The following is a 14,032-nucleotide window of genomic DNA, read 5'->3' as shown; positions in this document are numbered from 1 at the left end:
TCTTTTTTCATTAAACTTGACTTCCTTCAAAGACTTGTTAAGTAAACAGAGTAGAGATCTAGGGAGCTCTTAGTGGAGGTGAGATCAAGACTAGGGGAAATGAACAAAGAACGTTATTCTGTTAACTAGGAGGATGTGAGCAGCAGGACAGCAGAGAAAAGATTCATGCCAAGAGTGGAGTTATTTGGTGGGATGGCTTTTCCGCTTTCCTCCCAGCTCTGAGATTGTAAGATCCTAAAATGTTTATCTATAGTATGAGGCCCCGAACCAGCTTGTGCCAGCTACCAGACAAACCAGATGAAATCAGAAGGGCTGAAGCTGAAATGATTACAACATGAGTCCTGGCCTAATACTTAAACAATATCCAAGAATTTACAACCCAAAAGGGCAAAGCATAATCAGCGTCTTTGCAGCAAAGCCAGAAGGGGAGCAGAAATTGGGACATTTCCAAAACTTTATCCCCTTCATCAAAAATTTACCAACCCATATTCTGCCTTCTACAGAAGAAGAGTCAGCCTGAGAACTGTTGAACAGTGAGCCGGGGTTAAATGGGGCACAGTGTCTCCCTCAGCCAGAAGGGGGCATGAGCGGGAGACAAGATTCCTCCCTCAAAGCTCTTTGTTCCCTCCATGGCTTCCCCTCAGTCAAGGATTCTGGAAAGAGTGCTAACAGGACCAAAACCAGATCCTCCTAAACAAATACCAAAGAGAAAAGGGGGAAAAGGCCAGCTCACCTCTCTCTTTTTTTTTGACTTGATTTCTTCAGCACTGTTGGCAAAGCTGGATTTTCTCTTGGTGCTTTCTGACTTCTCCCGGGGTTTGTTGTTTTCACCTTCCTTCATCTTTTTGTACTTTTTCATAAACTCTGAGATCAGTTCAGGGCAATCCAGGTTTTTCTCAGGCTCCCAGGTATTATGTTCCCTGAGACAAAAGGGAAGGAGAAAGAAAGAGAGTGAGAAAACTACCTCAGTGTTGGAGAAGAGCTTCCTCAGACAAAGGGCAGGACTGCCAAGCCTGTAGCAAGCAAGGAAACCAAGTCTGGGCTCACATCATTTCCCCTTATGTCCATCCAGAAACCCTAATAATAGTTGAGTTGACAAAGGACTACCACCCTCTCCATCCTGGTGGGCTTCACTGTCAATGCTTCTGAAAGTGCTCTGCATTCCTCGGGGGAGTGAGTCCTGACACAGGGAAATCCAATGTGCTACGTAAGTGCTGTCAACAAGGCTTGGATGCTCTGCCCAATGATTTTTCCACCCACTGGCCTGCAAAGAACTTGGTGTTGAATGGAACACATGCCTGAGAAGGGTCTCATTGACTTGACAAAATGCAGGGGTCTGTCTCAAAGAAACAAAGGTCACACACCTGAGCAGCGTCTGATACACTGAGGGGATCGGCAAGGTATGCCACACTGGCTGCCCACACCTGGTTCACAGGAGCATGTTGCCTTGAGAAAGCTTTCATGCCCAAGCAAAGAAAGTAGGACTCAAGCCAGCACAGGCCCTGTAGTGGCCCCTAGAGCCAAGGAAGTATTGAGCCAGGCTGGGCTGCAGCCACTAAGCTCCCGAGGGAAGTGCCAGAGGGATGCCCCTAGGAAGCCCTCCCAGGGCGGCCCTGTGGCACACCTCCTTATTGCTTAACAACAAAGAACACTAGTTTCAATACATTTCAGAATTGCTTGGGATGCCTCTCCTAGTGTGAACTAAACACTCAATCTTTACTCCTCAGCAGCAGAATTCTTAGCCTGCCCCCCACCCCCCACAATGCGAGCCCTAAACAGGTTTCTCCTATACCAGGGGAACTAGACTAACCTTCACGAACCAAGAAAAGGCGCCCCTCTGTATAGGACCAGGTTTCTGTCATCAAACACTGCCCTACCTGAGCAGGTAGGGCTCCTTGGGGGCTCCCAACAGTCTGAGACTGCACGGTCTCTGTATTTTGTAAGCTTTAGGAAAGTGTTTCTGCAGGCTCAAGACCAACCCACCAGGACTTGGAATGCATCTCTCATTTCTAACACAGTCCCAGAAACATCTCCAAAATATCCAGTTCACAGTTTCATTCCTTCCCATAGTATGATGTGTCCCATAAGTCATGCAGCCCAGGGTAAGAACTAAAGAACAGGGAGGGCATAGCAGCAAGGATGCCATCTCGCTACGCTTTGTTCCTTCACAGCCCAGAGTAGTCATAGAGGAAGCCTCCGCCTTGGCCTAAGGAGACACTCTGAGAGAATCCAGGCTCCAATGTGACCCCCCAGAGACAAGTCACTGAGCCCCCCAACCCCTTCTAGTCATGAAACAATCCACCAAGGCAGCTAAGCGGCTCGGAGGATAGAGCCAGGCTATGGGACCCTGAGCAAGTCACGGAACCTCACTGGCCTAGACCTTGTCCTTCTGTCTGTTAGTAAGATGGAAGGAAAGTCTTAGGGGGGATGAAAAAATGTCAGTGAGGGAGCTGTCCTGTGATGGTGCAGAAGCGGCCAGACTCCCCCCGCCCCCACTGGAACCACATGAAATGCTGATTCTCTTTCGGGTCTGACACCAGTGGTGGAGTGGAGAGCTAGAAGTTGGGAAGCCCTAGATTCTAGTCCTGCCTCACACTCATTTTGGCTGTGCAACCCTCCCAAAATCTAGGTGTTTCTAAGACGGCAGAGCTGAATGGTGGGGAGTTTCTCACGTCAAACAGGGGTAGCCCAGTCCTTTACCTCAATCTTCAGGGAACTTCTATTGCCCCCTCCCAGATCTCCCACCCTGCAGCTTTTGCCAGAGGGCACCCCCTCTACCAGAGCAGCTCATGTCCACCCTCCTGCTTCCTTCCTGGCATTCCATGCCTCCAGAACTCTCTTCCTCTCCGAATGGCTCTGTAGGCCCCTGGTGGGCAAGCATTTAGGGGTCTGTTTCCCCAGTACCTGACATAGATATGTTTCATTTTTTAAAAATTTACCTTCTGTCTCAGAGTTGATGCTAAGTGTTCATTCCAAGGCAGAAGAGCAGTAAGGGCTAGGCAACAAGGGTTGAGTGACTTGCCCAAGGTCACACAGCTGGGACGTGTCTGAGGCCATATTTGAACCCAAGATCTTCAGTCTGGAGGTGAACTATCCACTAAACCACCTAGCTGCCCCAGATGCTGAGTAAATAAATATTTGCTGAAGTGAATTCTTCCCATTTGGTAAGGGCTCAAGTCTTCCCATTGAAGCCCTTTGGCTATTAATTCCCAGCCATGGCTGTAAGAACCTGAATCTGTCACCTAAAATACCACCCAAGAGTTTAAAAATATTTTTAAAACAATGATTAGCGAATTGAGTGATTTTTCAGATATGTACAACTGAGCCCCTGGTAACTTTGCTCTCATGTTAAAATGAACACGTGTCTTATAGCTGTCCAGATTCAGATCTAGGAACTACCAGCTTTCCCCTCTGGTTCACCAAATCAGTTCACACTTCATCAAGTGAAGGAGAACCACAGTGAAGGTCCCTCTCCAAGTCCTTAATCATTATAGCAGTGCATTCACCCGTGAATTCCAGGCCACCAGGTAGGGCTCGGGAGAGGCTAATGGTCAGGAAATGCCTCAAGGTTGCTGTTACCTTTCTCTAACCACATTCCTGAAGGCAATTTGTCAAGCATAAAGAAGCAAGGGGGGTAGGGGGGAGGCCTGGATGATCATCTTCTCTAGTCAAAGGAACAACATCAAGGTGAAGGTCAGAAGATTAAGTATTTAAAGTTCAAAGTCATCTAGTTCTACTCCTCCATTTTCAGATGAAAAAAACTGTGATCTAAGACCCCAGGAGGTTGAGTGTTTTGTTGAACATCAGAGGCAGAGATTTGAACTCCTTTTGGTTCTAGAACCAATGCTTTCCCCAATAGGCCTCAACAGCTCCCCTCTCTTCTGACTATGCCCAAATGTTGTCTCCAATTGCTCTGGACAGTCTCCAAGGTCTCTGGTCACTTCAGTCAAGAAAGAGGTGACTCCACCTACCACAGAGTTCTACTTTTCTGTCTGAATGGCACCTCCCCTACAAGAAGAGAGGTGGTTTTTGATACCTCCAACAAGAAAACTCCTTGAGGGCAAGGACAGTTTTTCCTCTAAGTGTATGTTAAGTCAAACATTTACTGATCACATAAGAGCATACGAAGGCTAGGGAAGACAAAATTAACAAAATCACAGCCCCTTTCCCTCAATGGAGGCTTCAGTTTACTGGGGGGGTGGGTGGGAGCACTTTATGGGCATAAGAGAAATGTACAAACAGTCCCTGAGCTCTTATAAGCAAGGTTCCTTTAAAGAGAAGAAATCAGTTGAGTTTAGGAATTCATAGTGTGCTATCATTGGGTTACTAGGTGATGGGGTCACAAAGATAAATGGGGAAAGGCCCCTGTCCTCCAAGGGATAGGTGGGTGTCAGGAACACAGAACATGTACAATAAAATACAAAATAACTTGTTTGGGGAGGGTGGGGCAGGCTTTCTATAGGAGAGAGCACTATGAAAAAACTCTGAAGGATCCAAGAATTCTAAGAGACAGAGATGAGGAGGGATAATGTAGAGGGATGGGGAGACTGGAATTAAGGGATATGGTTTGAATCCTGCCTTGCCACCTTGGGCAAACTACTCAGCATTTCTGAGCTTCGGTTTTCTATAAAATGAGGAAATTTTAAGAGACAGCCATTAGGTCTTCTCCAGCCCTAGTTCCATGATCCTATGAGGCTCGAGACAGGTTAGGACCCAGGGATGGTATAACAAGTAGCCCCATTGGGCTGGAACATAAGAGGGAGTGAATGAAATGAGTACAATTAGCCTGGAAATATATCCCGTAACCAGTCTGTGATGGGTTTTAGAGGACAAAACAGAAAAGTCTGTATTTGATACTAAAGGCAAGAGGGAAGCCATCAGACTTTCTTGAGCAGGGTCAGATCTATGTTTTAACAATACCAATTTTGGAGCAGTGAGGAAGATGGATTGAAGAGAGAGAAGAGATCGAGAGAGACAGAGAGAGAGAGAGAGAGAGAGAGAGGAGAGAGAGAAGAGAGAGGAGAGAGAGAGACAGACAGAGAGAGAGAGAGAGAGAGAGAGAGAGAGAGAGAGAGAGAGAGAGAGAGAGAGAGAGAGAGAGAGAGAAAACAATTAGGAGACTCCTAAAAAAGGAAAGAGACGTCTGAGAACCTCTTCCTAAGTCAGTCACCATAGATAGGACCAGAGAAGATGTGACAGATGTTAGATGTATTGTGGAGATAGAACAGACAAGATTGGGTAACTGATAGCCCATAAGGACTAAAGGAGAGGGAAGATTAAAACATGACTGGGTGGCTGAAACAATGGTATGCTTTCAACAGAAAAGAAGTGATAAAGGGGAAGGGTGATGTGGGAAGATAAGTTTTGTTTTAGATGTGTCAAGTCCAAGACACCTTGGGATGTCTGGTGAAGACCTCTGAAGCTTACCTTAAGGTGTAAGTAACAGGTCCAGAACCACTATTTTACCTATAAAGAGCTCTCTAGAGTTGGTTCAATTTCCTTTTCAAATCACCTGGATATCAAAACTTAAATAAGTACTTTCCTACTTGAATTGACTCCCCAACCCCAGCCAAGAAAAATGCTTTCTATGGCTATCTTTCCTCCCCAAAGTTCATGATATCTAACACCAGTGATCATTTCAGAAAAAAAAAGTAAACAGTAAAGTCAATTCTTGGATTCCTAGTCCTATCTCTTATTCACTCCACTCCCTGATTCTTAGAAATCTGAAGGGGAAAGGAGAACCATAAGAAACCTCGATATATAAGAGAGACAGACAGAGAGACAAAGACAGAGCAGAGGGAGGGAGATAGGGACAGAGAGAGAGAAAAGAGAGGAGAGAGAAAAGGGACTTACTCAGAGAAGCCTTTCCACTTGAGTAGGTATTCCACTTGCCCCTTAACCACGCGTCTGTCTAACACCTTCTCCACGACGTATTCCTCCTCATCCTCTGACGAAGAACTATCAGCTGTTCTCTTGGTTTTCTTTCCCATAGCGCACGCTGTTTCACCTGAAGGACTAAGGCCACCCGGTTCCTGCAAATGGGAAGGGCAAGGCGGTTAGGACCCGCGCTGAGGGCTTGAGCTTTGTCAATCTCTGCTTCCAGGGAACCTGAATGATTGAGGCTTATGTCTTTAAAGCAATAGTGTCAGAGATGAGCTCTAAGAAGGGCCATCAATAAATGGGTCAACTACTCTCAAAACCCTTTTCTCCAAAATGATAAATTAAGAGTTCCCAAAGACCCAGAAGGCCAGCCTAATCAGTCCTTGGTGCCTGATATTCAGAAAGTGAACACTTGCCTATTCTGGTGCTTAAATTCAAGCTAAGAAACTAAAATGGACATGAAAAGCCTCCATTTTGAAAGAATGATGGTCTACAGACCAAGTCACCTCAAAGTTTGCCCAAGGGTAACTTAAACCATATTGCATGTTTTAAAATGCCATTCTAAAAAACGAAAAAACAAGTTTAAAGGAGTTTTTTCCCCTACTCTGATTATCTTGACCAGGCCCTTAATTGTAGAACAATGGTGTACCCCTTCAGAAATACAACTTTAGGGACTCTCTTAAGCAATCTGAGTTTGTTTCCCCAGGGATATAACCTACAAAAATGAAGCTCTCCCTAAGTCTCCCTTTTAAAATTCTGCTTGTGGCAACCCTACTTCTATAGAGGATGAGAGAACAGGCAGAGGGAAATGATTAGATATTAGACCCACAGAAACCTAAAGGAAATGATGGGTTAGCCAAGCAATTCCCAAGGCTAACCCCCTACCAACAGTAGCTGAGGAGAGATGCCTCTCCTCTTCCCCAAATGAAGTTGACTCTTGAGCCAAGGAGAAAGATGAGAAGAGTAGCCCCCCAGTCTGAAGCTTCAACAGAAGAACTAGAAATACAGAGAAGCCATTCATAAGCCAGAGGAACACAAATAGAAACTGAGTTAAGCTGAGAAATATGTACTCAAAGGGGTGTTCAACAGAACTGCCAGGTTGTCATCGTCGTCATCGTCATCATCATTTGGGGGTTTCTATCTAAATTGTGTTAAATGGTCCCTTCAGTCTGGGGTAAGAGAGTAAGAAAAACGGTTTTCTTGGCAAAAGTCCATTTTGGCTTTGCTGTCGTCTTGAGGGGTGCTTTTGTGTGCCCTGGGAAAAGCACCATTTCCTTTCTGGCCAGATGATCATTCCAGAAAAGTGGAGGGGCTGCCTCTTAAGAGTTATGCTTCAGGATAGGATAACAATCACTATGATGAGTTCCTGGGAGGAGAGGGGGAGGCAGGTAGCTGTGGAAACTGCTTTTAGGAATTTCAAATAAAGGAGGAGAAGGAAGAAGTAATCTCTGGCTATAGTTAGGAACTACAACTAAGGGATTTCAAAATCCAGCCAGCAAGGAGGCCAGGCCCTCCCTTCCCCATCTCACTCCTCCCCTCCCCCAGCATTGTTCCTGCAGAGAAACTCCAGAGGTTTCTGCATATTGGGGGTTGGGGTGAAGGGAAGGAAGAGGATCAGGAGGAAGGGGGGGGTCGGGCGCCAGGGCATTTACAGATTCCTTCTCCCTTGGTCTGGAAAAGCTCCCTCAGCTTCTCTGGGGGAACTGTGGTTTATTTGAAATAAAAAATGCCTAATAAAAGCAGCCACCAACCTCGGCTGAGCCAAGCCAGGAAATGGCAGGTTCCAGCAGGGCCCCCCTGCTCCCCCCACTCACCTTGGAATTTCCGGGAGCATGGCAGTTTGGGTCAGAGCGCTGGGGTTAGAGCCAGCCCTGGGTTTAAGTGCATTGTGGCCAGGGCCTCTCCTGCCTCGCCAGGGAAAGAGGGCTTGACATTTGTTTCAGCTCAGTTTGAAGAGGGAGAGGCCCCAAAGGGGCAGGAAGGATGGCCCTAACCCTCCTGTACCTACCCGCTCTCCCCAGCTCTTTCTTTCCCTCTGGGCTAAGAGGAGGGGCCTCCCCTCCCAGGTCTGGGGCCTGGCGGGGTGGTAGCTTCCCCCACCCCCACCCAGCTGCGCCACTGCGCAGCTGCCACAGGCGTTGTCAAGGCAACTGGCAGCAGCACTAGAGGGGGAGAGGCCGTAGGAAAAGTTAAAAGGCTGAACTTTCCTTTTCAGGGAAAACTGGGAGGAGGCCCCAGGCGTGGGGGCAGGCCTGCTCCAGGTCTTTGGCCCTCCTCCCCCACCCCAACACAAAGTTTTCTCTGAAGGCCGAAGGGGTGATCAACACCACCAAAATGGCTTGTAGTTGGCATCACAAGCATGCAGGGAGGAGGCAGGCACTAGGTCTCATCCCCATTTTACAGGCAAGGAAACTAAGGCTCAAATGACCTCTCAGGGCTAGGGGTGCCTTCCTTCTGGGTCTCCACAGGGATCGCTGGGGAGGGAGGGTTGGTCAATTCATCTAGTCCTCTCCTCCCCTGGCACCCCCAGAAGGAAGGAAGACAGGCCCAAGGAATGTGACCACCTACCCCCATGCCCCAGCCAAAGAAGATAATCTGGCCCCTATAAGTAAAGCTTCCCATGCTCTATGGTCAGCTCCCTCAGAAGAGAGACCTATGAAGGGGCCTTGGAGGCCAATGATTCCAATTCCTGAAATTTACAGGTGCCGAACCTGAAGCTACAAAGTTAACTGACTTGCCTATGGTCACAAAGACAAAAACAACTGAACTTGGGCCCTATGACACTAAGTTCAGAACTGGGAAGAAAGAAAGAAAAGCAAGTTCTAGGGGGCAGCTGGGTAACTCAGTGGATGGAGAGCCAGGCCTAGAGACAGGGGGTCCTAGGTTCAAATCTGGCCTCAGACACTTCCCAGCTGTGTGACCCTGGGCAAGTCACTTGACCCCCATTGCTTAGCTCTTCCCACTCTTCTGCCTTGGAGCCAATCCACAGTATTGACTCCAAGAGGGAAAGTGAGGGGTTAAAAAAAAAAAAAGCAAATTCTAAACCTCTGCTATCCTAACAGTCTTAGACAATACTTTTCCTTTGGTTCAAAGGCATTGATTGGCCATGTGAAGAAACAAGGATTGAAGGAAAAAAAGAGGGGGGGGGGGAAGAGGACCCACTGGATGCCAGGCTTCGTGCTAAACTCCGTACTCCATAAATGTGATCTCCTTTGATCCAAGGTGTTGTAACACTCTAGAGGGTAGTTGCTTTTATTCTCTTCATTTTATCGTTGCCAGGCTGGAACTGGGCCTTTCTGACTCCTGGCCCAGGGCGCTAGCAATTGTGTTACCTAGATTACTGAATATGATTGTAACAAGTAAAACTTTCCCAAATAATCTCACAGTTGTGCTTTTGAAATCATTATTAAAAGATCAGGAAAGGATGTGAGACAACGAAGACTGAGACAGACAAAGAGGAGAGAGAAAACCTGCAGCAAATTGGGAACCCCATAAACCTGGCCCTAAAGAATCCATTCTGCAAACCCCAAGATCTGTTTTTTGGCTCACAGGCTTTGCTGTGAGAAGGTCCAGCCAGAGTAAGAAGGGAAGGAATGTAAAGGAATATAGACAATAGAAATACTCAAAGATGAAAAAAAGGAGGGGCTGGCTGGTGGTTCCTTATTGAAAATGTTAAAGTGATTCTGAGATCTGAGAAATGAAAAGATATAAAAATTACAATATTTTTATATCAGATGAGCTGAGTATCCAAAAGTAATCCATGGAATAAACGCTGTTGAGGTTTCTGCTTAGCAGAAGTCAAAGGACTGTACCAATCTTGCTGTACCTTCCTAATGTTTCTTCTATAGTGTTTAGCTAAAGAATGTGTGCAAACAAAGCACTGCTCCAGAAATAAGAATTATTAACGTGACACACAGAGTACAATAACCCTGTTTTCCTATCTGTAAGATGAACCAACTAACTCTCTCACTTCTTCCCAAAGAGGCAGTGGGTTTAAATGAAAATCAAGAGGCTGGAAGGGAAGAGAAGGAAAAGGGTATGTATGCTGGGATTCTGTTGCAGCAACAGCAGGGAATCTCTGACCTTCTAGATTCCACAACTGCTAAACTATATCACATGCTGAGGGGTAAAGTAACCCCCCCGGAGCTAAGCCCGCAAAGGCAGCACAAAAGTTACAAGGGTAGGCTGGGGAACCACTGCTCTTTGGAGCAGCAGGAACTAATAAGCCTTCAGAGAACAAGCCCAGGTACGTTCAGTCCTCAAAGGCAAAAACACTCATCATCACTACTGGAGACTCAGAACTGCTCTGGGGACCGACTGCAGGATGAAGAGAGTGACTAATAGCAACTGGTAGTAAAGCCAGTAAGAAGGTGGAGGGAAATGTCAGCAGCTCTAAATTTCTGCGGGATCATTCAAGATGGGGAAAAACAACTGCCAGGGACCCAAAGCTTCCACCTCTTTTCTGCTCTCTCCTAATTTGGGAGGGAGAGACAGGCTGCTAATTCCACCCCTCCAAGGGCGCCCTTAAGAAATGCCCCAGGGCCATGGGAGCTGTGAACCTTTCCTTTGGGGAAACAGGTTCTGTAGCAGCTGACAAACCAACTCTTTGAGTTTTTGCCAAGAGTCAGAGTCCAACCCTAATACGCCGTAAAGAATGGCATGCAGTTGTCCAGTAAATCTCCCAGACAGTCACAGATCAGAAGCTGGCAAGGATGACGACATGGTTCTGATGGAATGTGTCTTATCTTAACCTTGAAGTTACAGATCTGCTCAGGAGCGGCAGTGAGAAATGAGAGATGCACTCAGACAGCCGAGGGGACATAATTCTCTCCTAGACAGCTCGACCCAGTGTATTAGGGTCAAATGAAACACAAAGCTGGATGGACAATTTAAGGGCCGTGGCCTGCACCAGATAAAGCAGTGAGACTGGTGGTGCACACTGAGCATGGGAGGAGGCGACTCACTAGCATGAGAAATGAGACAGTGTTGGCAGGATGATGGAGTGATTAGGGTGGAATCTAGATACCATGCGGGAAGAAATTGAGGACAAGCTTCCAAGTGCAACCTTATCCTTGTGGAAATTGCCATGGGATGGGCCTGATGCTTCTCATGTTTCTGGAGAAAGTCTTTCAAGCAAAACGGCTCCCGACCCCATCTCTAGTGGAGAGCTTTCTGGTAAAGGCATCACCTATAGATCTTTTCCGGCAGCTTGGACCCCAAGGGATGGGAGAGGTTGGGGTACTGTCAGGTTCTATCAAAGCTTTGGTTCAGCAACAGAGAGGTAAATCTGCCACACAGACAGACCTCGGAACACTAGGGTTTTTCCTTCCAGGAGTCTGCTGGGAGAAAGCTCTTGAGCCAGATTGCCAGTGAGCTAACCACCAGAAAGATATCAAAGGGCTTTTATAGTCAGGCACAGCCAGAACTCACATTCCAAGCTGCTGACAAGCAAGATCATTCACCAGGTGAATTCTCTGAAAAGGGGAAGGGGTGGCTGGAAGGGTGGGGGAGGGCAGAGGACCAAGCACACAAAAAGGTAAAGAATTTTTAAAATATGGGTTAATTCGCATCAATCAGGCATAGAAGAAATGGGGTGGGGGGAGGGGGGAAATTGACAATGAATTTCATGGTTGGTTCTTTCAACAACAGACCCATCTTGGAGCCACTGAACCACCCACATTGGATCTCCAGTATTTATACTAATCCCGCTTTATTCTTTTGCTTCTTGGTCACTGCTTCCAATGCCAGATCCCTTTGTGGCTTGTCTTGGGCCACATGTGGAGCATGTGGAGTTTTCATTACCTCTCCATGACTGATGGCAGACAGTGAATGTCCTTAAGCTTGCCTTTAGGGAAGCTCGGTAGTGTTAAAATAAGGCATCTGTTAGCAAGCTTTGCACCACTAGGCAAGCCAAAGACAGCTCTTTTGAGGAAGACAGGCCAACTACTATAAAAGATGAACTACAATGGTGTCTTGATAGGTTTCAAAAAAAAAAAAGGTTTCAATAAAGTCTCCCCTTGCCCACTAAGAACGCGGGGTCTATTCTACATCATCATTAGTGAAAAAAGCCCAAAGTTAAATGCCAGGAAAAGGTTATAAATAAAATCTCTTACCACACACGGGAGAAAGGAAACAACAAAAAAGCTGGGACAGGGCCTTGCTCTGGAGGACAGAGAGCCTGCCTGGACAAGGATTGGGAAATGATCTGGGTGAAGATTAAATATCATCTACAGCACTAATAATATATAACCAGTCCTTCACTCCTTCCTATCCAGCCTCATGACAGGGAAATGAGCTCATGAAAACAACCCAAATTTAAGAGTCCTTTAATCTGCTCCATATCTATTCTTGGTTCTTTATGGAATCGAGTGCTGATGGTCTTTGGGTATGTTACATGAATGGCATAAAAGTAAAATGCCACCTATAAAGATGTTTTCTCCCACCGGATTTATGATTGCCAAAGTATTAGCCGTGTGGCATTTTAACAAAAACATACCATAGAGATACTGTACATTACAGCTGTCCTGGCTGTCTCAGGTTTTGTTAAATGGGCTGATAACAATCACTCCACCTCCACCAAAAAGCTCAGGAGCACCCAATCCAAGGAGGTAAAAGCCATTTAAATGTCAGTTTAAAAGACTGGATTAGGAAAGGGTTGGAGAAGGAAGATTAACGGTAGTAGTTAACACCCCCATCATTAACAAGCCACATAAAGATGACCCAAACTTTATTAACAGAGAGAAGTGATATGAAGAGAAAAAAACCCTAGTTAGCCTAGCTAAAATGGTCAGCTAGCAGCAATTCAATTACCCAAGGCCTAATTATCCTTTTAGTTCAGTTTTACTTTACTTATTTTAGTTTTTTTAATCAGTTGAAAAAGGAGGCTACTTTGAGGATTTTATTTACCTCCTTTTAAACTACCACAAACATTAGCTGTGTTTGTATCAAACCCAAGCCTGGTTTGATAAAACGAAACAACCAAATTACTGCTACTCAACGATTACCAGATCAGAATTCTAGCTCAACAATTGTAGGGGATCATGGGTCTCACAAGTCAATTATATTTGACAAAAATTCCCAATAGCAATGGAACATGACCCCAGGTTGGGCAGACATAAGAACGAAGCAACAAGTTGGCAGAGGCTTGTGGGAATATGGAAACAGGAACCTTTCTAGCAGAAGGCTAGGATTTCCAGCAATGTCAGCTTTGGACTGGCTACATTCATGCAAAGGCACAGCCCAGTGAGTACTAAATAAAAATGTATATTCTTGGGAGCAGCTGGGTAGCTCAGTGGATTGAGAGCCAGGTCTAGAGACAGGAGGTCCTAGGTTCAAATCTGGCCTCAGACAACTTCCCAGCTGTGTGACCCTGGCTGAATCACTTCACCCCCATTGCCTAGCTCTTACCACTCTTCTGCCTTGGAGGCACTACACAGTATTGACTCCAAGACAGAAGAGGTAAGGGTTTAAAAAATAAAACTAAAAAATGTATATTCTCTCACAATTTTAAGGTGAGATGGATCGCTTCTGGAACCTGCCATTTCCCAGTAATAGGATATGCAATTCCCTTTGGTTTTAAAATATTAGTGATTATTAGGGCTTTGCTGTGACACTTTTGTTCAGCTTACTATGAAACTCAGAAAAGAGCACTTTGACAATTTAGATATAGTCCATTGTATGGCAGCCAGCCAATGTGTTAAATTAGAAATCAAGAGCTCACCCCTCTTATTGGCATCCTACACCTTCTTCAAGCATCAATCATTCTATAATAAACAACGGGACTCAGTATCTACTCTCCTAGCACATTACAAGTAGGAAGTAGTTTAGGAAATCAGCAGCTTTGGAGATAAAAGAGATCAGCAGGCTAATTATCCTCATCCCTCTACTCCTAAAAAGAACTATGCTTCAACTACTTCACACATCTTGGGATTTTCCATGTTACTAACCAATGACTGAAATGCCACAAATATAAAATTGAATTTGCATTTACCACAACCTGGAGTTTCTAACATAATTCAACTGTTTTGCAAATGTTGGTTAGGCAAAAGGAATTTGATATAGCCCAACTAGGACAGGAGATGCAATTGAAAATACTGCAGAACTTCAAGGATTGGAAAAATGGCCAACATTCCTTCAATGTACAGTATAATTT

At 45.7% G+C, this 14,032-nt stretch overlaps 1 protein-coding gene across 6 annotated transcripts in view; it reads right to left on the bottom strand.

Moving 5' to 3' along the window:
• CBX5 (chromobox 5) overlaps positions 1–14,032 on the bottom strand; it is a 37,492-nt gene that overhangs the window by 14,640 nt on the left and 8,820 nt on the right. For 3 of the 6 annotated variants that reach the window (XM_056798008.1, XM_056798012.1, XM_056798010.1), the window contains 2 exons: positions 5,854–6,032; positions 734–920 (listed from right to left, as the gene is read on the bottom strand). In XM_056798008.1, the coding sequence (XP_056653986.1) occupies positions 734–920; positions 5,854–5,990 (324 nt within the window). In that variant the 5' untranslated portion in view covers positions 5,991–6,032. Of the gene's footprint in view, positions 1–733; positions 921–5,853; positions 6,033–7,694; positions 8,040–14,032 lie in introns of those variants that run through there. The other 3 variants (XM_056798011.1, XM_056798009.1, XM_056798013.1) reach the window with 3 other exon arrangements.

The sequence above is a fragment of the Monodelphis domestica genome, chromosome 5, assembly GCF_027887165.1.
Source record: "Monodelphis domestica isolate mMonDom1 chromosome 5, mMonDom1.pri, whole genome shotgun sequence".
Lineage (NCBI taxonomy): Eukaryota > Metazoa > Chordata > Mammalia > Didelphimorphia > Didelphidae > Monodelphis > Monodelphis domestica.
Note: the sequence above shows the minus strand (reverse complement) of the source record. Positions and strands in the feature narration are given on the sequence as shown.